The sequence below is a fragment of the Otolemur garnettii genome, unplaced genomic scaffold (genome assembly GCF_000181295.1).
Source record: "Otolemur garnettii isolate 467f Iridium unplaced genomic scaffold, OtoGar3 scaffold00007, whole genome shotgun sequence".
In the NCBI taxonomy this organism is placed as follows: domain Eukaryota; kingdom Metazoa; phylum Chordata; class Mammalia; order Primates; family Galagidae; genus Otolemur; species Otolemur garnettii.
Window position 1 is genome coordinate 37,144,087 of NW_003852402.1, and position 12,563 is coordinate 37,156,649.

At 40.7% G+C, this 12,563-nt stretch overlaps 1 protein-coding gene across 1 annotated transcript in view; it reads left to right on the top strand.

Moving 5' to 3' along the window:
• Window positions 1-4,518: 4,518 nt before the first annotated feature.
• Window positions 4,519-12,563, top strand: part of LIN7A (lin-7 homolog A, crumbs cell polarity complex component) — a 152,031-nt gene continuing 143,986 nt past the window's right edge. The window contains exon 1 of the mRNA XM_003783384.3: window positions 4,519-4,935. Coding sequence (XP_003783432.1) covers window positions 4,854-4,935 — 82 coding nt within the window. The 5' untranslated portion in view covers window positions 4,519-4,853. The remainder of the gene's footprint in view (window positions 4,936-12,563) is intronic.

Genomic DNA, 12,563 nt, shown 5'->3' on the forward strand with positions numbered 1-12,563 from the left:
AAGAAATTTAAATATGAGTTTGGGAGGTAATGGTATAAATATGAGGTTGGAACACTAAAGAAAAAATGTAAGCTTTAAATTTTACTATTAAAATATCAATCAAAAAATATCAATCATAACTGAAAATTGAAATATTCTCATTTCAAAATTAAACAAAAACATCAATTTTATATTCTATCAGTCAATTGGTATAAATAAGATACTATAAAACCAAAAGACTTTGCACTTATAAGTTACATGTTATTGCCTGTGGCAGAATCTGAGTAAAAGTTAATTATTAAACTTAGGATTTGCATTATAACTGGTAATATAAGACAATGCAAATAAGACCCTACAATTGAGGAATAATTGTTGAGTTTTCCAACTTCCTCCTCTGAAGGGTCTTTTCTATTTCTTTTGGAGGAAATAATAAAATAACTAAAATTGACTTTTAAAAAGTTCATTTTATCTTTAATTTTCTAACTTTCAACTCTGAATTAATATTTCTCCATTTTACTCTGATGTTAGTAATTTTTATTGTATTATTAGATGCTATGACACAATGTTTTTTCTTCACATAGATTGTATTGGTAACTTTTAATGTATGACCAGGCACAAAGAAATAAATGAAAAGGTCATTTCTGTTAATTATATTAACTTTTACCACCTGACTCTTAATAGTCCTCATTTGGCTTGTTTTTATTATACTCCAAATTGAACTACTGATTTTACCCAAACATGCCCTGCTCTGCTATCCCTGGCTTGGCTCTCCTGTTCCCCAGAAGGCCCCTCTCCCTACCTATGTCTTTTGTAATCCTGGTATATGTCTGATTTGTCAATTTATTCATTCTTTGCAGAGTACTTAGCAACTAATTACCCTATTTATTGTTTATTTATTTGTTTATCGTCTTTGTCTTCCTTGCAGAATATAAAACAAGAAAGAACAGGGACTTTTTCTTGTTCACTGTAATATTGCAGTGCTTAGAACAGTGTCTGGCAAATAGTAAAGTATATTATTTGTTGAATAAACAAATAAGTAGTTGTCCAAACAAACATAAGGATAAATTAAATATCATAAGATACTCTAATTATGATGGTGATTAAAAATAAACATTTATATTCTAAGGTTTGATTAGCAATTCATCTTAATTTACTGCTATTTTGATAAAGCTGTGTGAATTATAAATGATATAACATGGTATCCTGAACCAGTCAAAAATAATTTCCAACACCCATGCTGAAAGAATTCCAGTTTGAAGGTGCTATTTTCTCATATAAAATTATGCTCATTATATTCCATTTATAATCTAACTAAACGTATTTTCTTGGTATGCTAATGCTTTATGCAAACCTTCTCTTGATTTTGTCATAAAGTTTTAAAAGATTTAATTGTGTGAAACAGACCTTACCATAGCTTTTAATGAATTTTCTAAGAATAGATTTTATATGTCAAAGAAGTCAGTTGTTTTAACATTAACCCGTATTTATACAGAGTGGAAATTTCTTTAATATGTCGACCTATCTTACCTCTATACATTCCTCTCTTTGAGTGTATCTCAAATACATCAAGAGAAGGAAAGAGAGAGAGAGAAGGAGAAAGAGAGAAAGGATATATACTCATATCTTGAACTCTGAAATAAAAGGCTAAAATCAGTGCATCTTCTATAATATTGACTGGAGTGTGGTGTTTCTTAGAGGAAAGCACAGGGTCTCTTAAATCCAGATGCTGTTTATAGTATCCTTAAGCAAGTTGCTTAACCTCTCTGAACCTCAGTTTGCTCATCTCCAAAATGAATTAAGAATACCTACTTTTATGGGCTTGAGAGAGAGGGAGAGAGAGACCAACGTAGCTCAAGGTTGGCTCATATAAAGTGCTCAATAAGTGTTTATTGAATTAATTAATCCCATTGAAAATATAATTACCACTAGACTAAATTACTATATATCATTTAATGAAAGAGTACAGTGATTTTGTAATCAAATAGGTAAGATAAAGATATAATTAAAGATATTTTAACAATTTCCTGATTAATATTCCATAAAGCAACTAGCATATGGCTAGGTCAAATATATTGACCTTGATGAAACACAACGGTTGGTACAAAAGTGACCAGGCAATTATTCATAAGACCTAAGCAGGAGCATACCTACCTAAGCAAAAGAAAAGGTCAGAAGAATGTTCTTATCATATCTAGAATGTCTCAAGAAGAAATCCACAATATTATTAGAAAGACAGTTTTTCATAATTAAAAATAAATTCCAACAGATAATGAATTATTATTGATTTTCTGCACCTGGGTGAATATACACTAAAGGCATTTTACTTCCCACTACCAGAAATAATAACTGATAAATGTATGGCAACTTATGCTTCCTCTTATAATACTTAGAAAACAGCATGGACACACAGGCAACAAAGAGAAAGAATGATAGAGCACATTTTCCATTAGGAAGCTCAAGACCTAGTCCAGAAACATTCGATGAAATAGTTCTAGAGATACAGTGGGAAAAAGCAAAAGCTAAAACATCATGCCTTCACCCATCTCATCATCTGGGATTTGTACTGAAAAAGGTACAACTGTGGCTTTTAAACCTATGAATCAAGATGCTTAAGTACAGATTCCTAATAAGTGATGTTGTTAAAGGAGCTGCATTAGGACCCAAGGGATTTGCATATTCTCTTCCTTTTCAACTACTGAATGGAATTTGAAAATATCGTGTGCAAAACTTTGGAACACACTCTGCCATTGTGCACAACTCAGTGTCTTTATATTGCCCAATTTGTGAGATGGGGATGATGATAATCAACCAGAGCTGTTGCTTCCTCCTCTGACCTCACACTGCACCTGCTCCCTATCCTGTTACTGTACTCCCTGCATGGAATTCTGTGGTTTGATCACGGTTCACCTTCCAACTGGAACTGAGCAGTGTCCAGAAAGAGGGCCGTGTCTCACTAATCTCTGCACGGCCAGCAACTAGCCCTGGGCTTGCTGTGTGGTTCAGGTGGGACACCTACTTGCGTGAACAAACTTACATGTACATCCTTTGCTTTTTTCAAAGCACATTCATAGGTATGATTCCACCAGACCCTCACAAAGCTCAGTGAGGCTGCAGGGTAGAATTAGTATCCTCACATACAGAATTTCTGTGAGATTAAAAAATAATATTTCTCTTGTATGACAGATGAGGAAACTGAGGATCTGTGACTTCTGAAGAGCATATACTAAGACTTGAATTTCAAGCTCGGGGTTCTTTCCAAAGTACTCAATTAAAACATAAGCATTTTGAACAACTATTTTGGATATGCCATTAGGTTCTGGACATGTGACCAATCATCTCTGGCTTTCTCAATCATTTCTGAAATGTTGCTTATTTTTTTTTTAACTATAGGCCACAAAATAGAAAAGATCTTCAGAAATTATCTGTACTGTAATCAGAAGAAAATGGTATGGATTATATACAAATATTTTGCTCCAAAACAGTGTCTTCCTTTGAGAGTTTATTGCTAGCTCAAACAATTCAGCTTTATCACAGGGAAGGGGCTGGAGGCAGGCTGGTCATTTCCAATCCTGCGGCCAGAACTGTCCCCATTCCACTTACAGCAGGTTTCTCAGTACTTTTTAATTTTTTAATCAGGAAATAAGGATCCTTACTGTGGCAAAACTGCGAAAGTAGTCTGTGGGGACAAAAGGGTCATAGTGTTTAAACTAAGGATCTAGTAATTGAATTCTGATCAACTGACTCTACAGTCAGCCTTTTAATAACATGGTTTTGAAGCAGATCACAGGCCACAGGAAGTCGAGGACTGTATTGAACCCCAAAGTTAGGGTCATGACACACGGGATGGGACACTCCTAGCTTAATTCCTGGCACACATATTAATTAATATGGAAGTGGCCTCTTCGAGTAACCACTGAGTACAGATCATGAAAAAAATCCTAGGTACATGTTTTTCAAACTTAGTGACAGATAAACAAAATCGGTTTGGAAAATTAGAGCCAAACTGGGTGGAGGAACATCTTTCCCAGATGTAATCTGCAAAAAATTCAGAGAAAGTCTGAAAATCCTACTTGTTTCTGAGCTGCAACTATTAAATTGATGAAGTAACACCAGTGGTTTAAAATAAAGAAATCCAACTTATTGACAGAAATTCATCTTTGGGTTTTTTTTAATTTTAAAATCTTTTTTTAAAAGTTTATACTTAAGGGCAATTTAATTTCTAGGCACTATAAATTCAGGTCCAGAATGGAACCCAGGCCTTATGTCAGTTATTTTATATACTGCTGTAAATCAACATTCCATAAAACTTCAACAGAAATTAACAGCAACGGTAATTAAATCCTAACCATTTCGGACACTAGAAGTATTTTTTCTCTCTAAAGAGGGTGGGATTACTGGGTTGACGATTTCTCTTAATACGAAAAAAAATCCTTCCTCTCTCCACTGCCACCCCCATACACTCTTTCCACCTTCCCAACCCCTCTCTTTCCTACAGACACACACACACACACACACACACACACACACACTCACTCTCACTCTCAGACCACTTTATTACAGGGGAAAGTTGAAAGAGCAACGCCAGCTACAGCACCCGGCGCGCTCCTGGGGGTAGAACAGCAAAGTTCCAGGGCAGAGCCCAGTCGGAGCTCGGCGACGCAGCGGCTCTCCATACCTGCTCCGCTCCTCGCCGCCTTTGACGATCTGCCACCGCGGAACAGTTGCGTCTCCATCTGGCCGCCAACCCACCCAAGCTCCCTTCTCCTCCATCACCACCACCTTCCTTCCTCCCCCCGCCTCCCCCTCCTTTCCGTCTTCCCTCTCCACCCCCGCCCCCAATCTCCTCCTCTTTTTCTCACTACAAGCGGTTGCTGATGCTGAAGCCGAGCGTCACTTCGGCTCCCACGGCAGACATGGCGACATTGACAGTGGTCCAGCCGCTTACTCTGGACAGAGGTAAGGGAGCGGCCCGCCCGCCAGGCCACTGCGTCCCCCGTGCCTGTCCCTCTGTCTTCACCAACTCCCACCGGGACAGCAGGACGCGCTCGGGCACAGGGACAGGGGAGCGGGGACGAGCCCGGAAGGCGTCTGCGCCGAGAGCCGGACACTTTCTCCCCTTTCTCTTCTGCCACGTCCCCGCCGCCCCTTCGCGCTGCCCTCGCCCAGCCGAGCGGTGCCTTCTAAGGCTCCGGCGCCCCCGCCGCCACTCCCGGCTCCTGGCGGGGTCGCCCCCCGGCAGCCGGCTTTGTTGAAGCGGCTGCGCGGGGACCGCTGGGCGCCTGGGGCTCGGGGCTGGAGAGGGGCGGACAGAAAGCTCCCGGCCGAGCCCGGGAGACTGCGAGGGAGCCGCCTGCCGGCTTTCCCGGCGGGGGCCCGGGAGGAAGGAAGTTTGTCCAGCCGCCGCAGGGCCAGGGTCGGTCCGGCCGCCAGTGCCCTGGCGGCCCCGGGGGCGGTGGGACGCCCGGGTGGCGGGCGCGGGGCGCGGGGCTGCGCCGCGGGGAGCTGCCTTCTGCCGACAGGGCGGTGCGGAGCGCGGGAGCCGGGCCGGGCCGGGCCGGGGGCGCCGCGCCGGCTTCTCCCGGTTTCGCGTTCCGAACGCGGCGGGGGTCGCGCCCGATCCCCCGGCCGGCAGCGCGGGCTGAGCGACTCTCAGCTTGTTCCGCCCCAGCCAGTCTGGTTCTCTGCCCGCTCGGTGCCTGGGCTGCGGAAGGCGCGGGGACAAAGCACCGGTGGGGTTAAAAATTCAACTTCTGACCTGCGACCCGGGGCGTCCAGCTCTCTGACTTCAGTGGGGAAACAGCTGTGCTTCCGCCCAGGACCTCCCCCAGCAATGGAAGGGGTCCCCGCTGCGGTCGGGGACCTTCCTGTGCGCGGGCGCGGGGTCGTACCTGTCTCCCGGTACTCGAATTTCCTCTCCGTCTTCCAACGTCCAGTTAGGAAGGCGCTCGAGTCCCAGGGCTCTGCGGAGGAGGACACCGCTAGTCAGTCCCTGTCCGCAGCGTCCGGGTTTAGGACCCTGGGCGGCCATTTGGAACTGGTGTGCTCACGCGAGCTGGATTTTTCCCGGTTTGCCTCTAAACGTTTTCTTTCTAGCGGATTAAACCGAAAGGTGGGGCAAAGCAAGAGGGCATCCTTCTGCGAGCAGGGTGACAAAGCCAGCGAACTCAGTTTGAAATGTTCAATTTGGAGAGAACTGTGGGTGACTTTACCCCAATCTATTGGCGCCAGACAGATGCTATGTGGTGCCTATAGCAACCTCACTTGGGGTAAGAGTTGAAAAATAAAACCTAATTGGTTTGATATTGGAAAATGTTGATTTGCAAAGTAGCAAATTAATGACAGTAAAGTGTTCAGAAATCCGTTGTATAATACATGACTTCCCCCCGAATATCATCGTCTGCGCTAAGCAGGATAAACCCACTGCCGGTCAGAGCCAAACAGATGGCAGGCTATTAGAAAGTATGGATTTCCCAAGTATTTCTGTTTTAACGTGATGAGCTCTTACATTGCCCCATTACTAAATCACAGTCATTAAACATCCCAGGTGAAACGACTCCATTAGGAGCAAAAACTCCAAGAAGATGGCATACCTGAGTGATTTTACATTTGGCGACAACTACTACTAATAAAAATCTATCACTGTGTGGGTTTCCCTTGGACCGTAGATGCCTCAGTCAGTTGTTGAGGGGAGGTGCTAATCGGATGAAGATTTGCTCTGAAAGTTTGTCGTTGTTCACAGCCAAAGTGATCCTGTTCTTTTCAGTGGGATTAGATGCATGGAGAAGCCCAAGAGGAAAGCTGGGTTAGAATGTGGATGCATCTAAAAAATTCACCAACAGCTGGTACAAAGTATGTAACCTGGGACAATGGGCTGCTGGTACCACTGTGCATGACGTCGACATATGGAAATGTTTTTCTGCCTACTTTATTAAAATATGATTAATTAATTGATTAATTTTGTGGTTAAAAGAATAAAAGAAAAGGTTCTAAAATTTTTCCTTTTAGAAGAAGCATCCCAGTAATACTTACCTGAGTCCTGGTAGCAATTCCGGGGCTCACTTTGGCTGTGTCTTTTAACTTCTCTGGACATCAGTTCCCCTCCGGGCCCTATCCCCAATTTGGATTAGATGATTCTGACAGCGTGCAGGTTTAGCAGTCTATAATTAAATTAATTAAAGTTAGGACTCCGTTTTTTGGTCTCATACTGGGAGATTTTCCAGATGACCCCTCTGGCAGGCTGCTGTCCTATCCTTTGATGTGCTCTAAATTTATGCACTGCTCTGGTCCCACCAGGGCATTTATCACACTCTGTTGCATTTATCTTCCCACTGAATGGTGCTCCTTGAGGGAAGGGACTGTTTTTTAAAATTCATCTTTGAATTTTCAGTGTCTGCATAATCCCTGACTCACAGTACAATAAAAAAGAAATTAGTGTAAGTTAATGTAAGTAAACTAAGAACAGCAGTAACGTAAGTAATGTTAAAATACAGATATATAATAGTGGACTGAGGTACACACCTCTTCAATTCACAGCCTTTTGGCCATGGAAACGATGTTAAAGATAACATAGGTCAATGATTCTTAACCTTTCTTTCCCCCTGAACAGTCATCAGTAACAGAAGCTTACAAGGCTGTAATTTTTAACCAAGAGGGATTTTGGCAGGTGGGCAAAAAAGAGGAAGGAAAGAAGGTGGTTGGCAAAGCCTCCCAAGACATCCCAGAGGATCTATATACACCATGCATAATTTTAGAGCTGTTGGTTCTTTTATAGTATCTTCATCTTACAAATAAAAAAACCTGAAAGAAGGGATGAGATGTTTGCAAGGTTACTCTATACTCTACTAGCTAGTGGAGATTTCATACTAAAGTCTCATTCTTCAGAGATTCCCTTTGGCATCATAAATGGATACATCTGGAGTCTTCAGGGCAAACCTTTTCAGCAAACAAATCAAAGCTGTGGATTGAAATTAGGAGTTACTGCTCTCCAACTTCAAAAGATGTATCTGAAAGTAAGGAGCTCAGAAATCTGTATTGAGCTTCTTGGTCTTCTCTGGGAAGGAAGCTTTTTCAAGGCCCAGGCTGGTTCTCAAAAGGATGACCAGGATGACTTTTGACTCTCATGGCTTTGTGCACATCCAGACCTCTTTTGATCTGCCATAAAGACCTGAGATTAACCTTGTAAAGGCTTCTGGGTGGCTGTGGTCAGAGTGACTTCCCAGTCTCGCTGGGTCCAGTTACAGATACTTTTCACTTTCTAATGAGTGCCTACTTATAACCTAGACCCTGTTGTGGGATGGGTGTACACTGGTGGGCTAACCAGTGTAATTCTAGGTAATTAGTACCTACTGGGGAAGGAAGATTGAAACCCACAACCAAAGTGTTCATTCAGTCATTCAATATTTGTTTATCACCTATTACATGAAAGATGCTACAGAAAAAAGGTTTTGCTTTCATGGTCCTTCAAAGTCTAATAGGGGAGACAGATAAGAAGTAAGGGATTCATTTAATTAATTTAACAAATAAATATTAAACTCCAGCTTTATATCAAGCATTGTTTTATGTACTGTGGCAATTGCAGTGAACAAAATAAGATTTAGTGGGGTGTACATGCTAGCAAGAGTCACACAATGGACATCCTCAGATACAACTGCAAGTACTAAGGATATTCAGAAGCAAAACAGGATAAAGGAGGGAGCCACACTTGGGAGCTGCTGGTTTAGAACATGTCAGTCAAGGAAAGCCCTTTTGAGTTGATATTTGAGAAGAGCCCTGGAAAGTGGGGTAGCAAACGTTGTCAAAGTCTTTGGCAATATACTGGGGAGGGAGTACTCCTGAGCATCCTGGGACATGAAGGAGGTCAGTGTGAACGAGTAGGCATGGGGAGAGTCACGGAAAGTGGGATGCATGAAGTTGGTAGTCAGGGGCCAGTTGATGTAACTCAGAACTGGGATTTTAGATTAGTTGAAAATATGAAGTGCTCTAAAGAAAATAAACATTTCATCAGAATAGATAAAGATTAGGAAAGACATATTTAACACTAGACAAGGAAGGATCCCCGAGAAAGGAAAATTTAACTGTGTTTGTGTGTGTTGTATATTAATAAGCTCCCTAGGAAGAGTATTTGATGGATAGAGGGCAAGGTGTACATACAACCACATGTGCCGCTATCTCAGCCACTATTATCCACTTAATAAATCAGCTGCCTACTGGCCACTTAATGAATCTGTAAATTGGAAAATGATCAACAATTAAAATTACCAAGAAATAGTAATTCTCTAAGCGTGCATCCTGGGGTAAAAGATTTAATGATATATGCCAAGGAAACCTATAGATAAGCCTTCTTTTTATTGCTAGGCTAAAACAGCATACATTATAATTGGATTTTCACAAATACATATACTGAGGCCTGTAATTGACACGTCCCTATGCATAAATCTGCATGTTGACCTGCAGTGGCCAGTATCAGAGATATATTCATTTTTCAGTCTAATATTTGAAGTTAGTGGTATAGGCAGTAGTACATATAATTTACCTTCGTGGTAAAGAGAAAGTGCTGATAAAGAGATTAGTGAGGAACTCTCTTCCAGACTTTAAAATGTTCATGGCCTATGCCAGGAATTTGTTTGCCCAGATTGTAATCTTTAAAACCAGGAATGACCTTTGGTTAAACTCAAAGCAGAACGCAATCCTCAGTACCTAACCCCTTCATGTCAAAGAACTCAGGAATGCCTCCCTGTATTTAAAAGTGCATGGATTTAGTCACTTTGTGTGTTTTTTTTTTTTATATAGTCACTTTGTTAAGTACAGTAGTTCCAACTCTCCTTGACTTTCCATCTCAAGGTCAGAGAGGATAATGCAAAAGAATTCTCCAAATTTCACTTTTGCTTACCTTTTCCCAATTTCAAGATAAATGCCTTTTGAATAATGAGGCATAAAAAAGAATAGTACGAAACAAGCTCTTGGAGAAAAATAAATAATATAAACATCTCTAGGAGTTCATTAAAATTATGTACTTTAAAGTATTTGATGCTTATGGCATGATTAGTAGCTTATAATCTGCATTTGTGCACTTATGTAAGATAAAATGTTGGTATTACTGGCATCTAACTTTTCTGTGTGTTAAATCCAAATTGGGCGAGTTGCAAAAATGCAAATGGGAATCTTTAGTTCTTGGCTTCTCTAATAAGTTGCGATTTAAAATATTGATTAAACAAGTCTGAGTGTGCTTTCCCTTTAAGAAGAAATCAAACTTTTTTTCCTTTAAAAACCCTAATAGAAAAAACCAAGAACTTTTATTTTGCAGATTTGCACCTTATGAGGAAAAATATCTATATGTATGAACAAAAATTGAATGCAAATGAGAATCCCATGGGTGCTACGCTTTTCATAGAATTTGTGATATATTAAATTCTCTTGTCCCTTTTCACTTTTCAAGGCGTTCAGAGCTTATTACTCCGTGTATCCTCCAATTCAAACCTTGGGCGGCTACAGCTTTTCTAATCAGCTCTATTCACTGGTTTTTATAAAATCTGTGTTTGCCCGAAATTGCTTTTGCTCAGGGACTTGCCCTTCTCTTGCTCTTAGTGTTTCTTTCTTAATAATTTGACATGAATAGAGATTAAGGAATAAGGAAAATAAAAATTAAGTTAGCTTTTTATGTTGTTTAAGAGACGTATGCCCTGGTGGTTTTGATCAGCGGACAGAAAAATAAGGGAGCTGAGTACACTTTCTTCTCTCATACTAAAACCTTCCCAAAGCAGTGTCTAGGTACGGTCTAGTCTACAAGTATTACGCGCTTGCGCCAGCTTTCTCATATCTTCTGGGGTCTCCAATTAACATTCAAAAAATTACTTGTAATGAACTTTTTGGTTTTTGCATATCGATGACTGTTTCCTTTTGCACCATACAGTTAAAGAACGCTCCAGGAGTCAGAATTTTCCCACGTCTGCCTTTTCCGTTCTGTGTGATAATGAAAAGTTTCAAAGGGAAGGACCCCAGTCCCCCAAGAGTTTTTGTTACCAAAGAACAAAAAGTATTTTGTATAGAAGGAGATTTTCATGTCTACTTTAAATATTTAAGTTAAGTCCCCAAATTAATGATAAAGCTTCCAGAAGAAAGAAAAAGAATCCTGATGGATACCTTGTAGTTCGGCGTGTGAGCTATCTCAGCCCTTGAATGTATTTGGTGTGCAATTTGTGAAATTAATGTCTTGGCTTCTGGAGCTTTTTTGTAGGGATCACAACTACGGCCTGGATATTTATTAGGAGGAAGGATATATCTATGGGGTAATATTAGGTGGGAAGACGCACTGGATATTAGGTAGGGGTGGTGTTTATGTGCAAAGCCAGTATCTCTTGGAGGAAGTTCTTTTCTTAATGCCTTGACATCTATTCATCTACCTGGTAGGACTTGTTGGATTTATTTATGTAGAGCACAGAACATCATGTGGTACAGAGTTGGCATACTCTTCATATTTGTTGATTGATTAAGTAAGTGAATGAATAAAGTTGATTTAGCTGAACTGGCTTTCTTAGGTTATTCTTAATGCAAAATAAAAACTTTGCCCAACCCAAAAACACTGCAAGAGTGGTGGCGACCTTACATGTCACTTTGCCTGTGTATGTGTGTGTGTACTCACGCATGCACACACATACATGCATGTAATAGACTCCTAGAAGTGGGGTACTCTCCAGGGCAAAGAAAGAACGTGAGGTGTTGGTATTTACAACTAAGGTCACAGTTTTCTCTGATTGAATCCTGCTAAGTAATGTGCTATTCAAATTTGAACACTTGCCCAAAGATCACTTAAAAAAAAAAAAGAATGTGGGATTGAAACTTATTTTGATATCGCTCTGTCTTGGATAGAAACCTCTGGCTTCTAAATAAACTGATGGTAATTTCCCTTGGAAGCCGTGTAACTATTTTCAAGTCTAACTAGTTGTACTAATTGTAACTACTTGCCCAGTATGGTGATAGTTAAGATACTACAGTATAAAATCTTCTGGTTTCTTCTTTCTTCTATTAAAGAATTACCTTTAAAAAAAAAGAAGAAGAAGAAAATAATGAGTCACAAAATGGCCATAATATTTAAACCTGCAAGCTAAATGGACAGAAAAAGCCATCAAATCACAGCTGAGTCTACTTAACAGTAATGAAAAAAAGTGGTAAATATGGTTGGCGATTGCTAAAAGTGCTTTTTGAGGAAATTGGAGAAGTAATTGTCGGTGGGCAGATAATCTGGCTTCCAGAAAGGTGATCAGGTGTTTTAGGAAACTAAATCTGTTTGTTGTTGCCTCCTGACACTCAAATAAATGCTCTGATGATGACGTTCACGGCTCCTCCTAGAAAATGAGCTACATGCTTCAGCTGCTGACTATCACGATGGTCACTTCCTAGGTGCTCCCCTTGGGTAACTGTGCACTGATGCCAGCACCTAGTCCACTCTTCCAAGCACTTTTTTTAGGCTGAGTTTGCAAAATTAATTGTCAGACCTTGTATGATGGCAGCGCTCATAGCCATTAGCTCTAATGGCCATGTAACTTTCATTCATCAGATTGAATGACATTAGAATGTTAATTGCATGT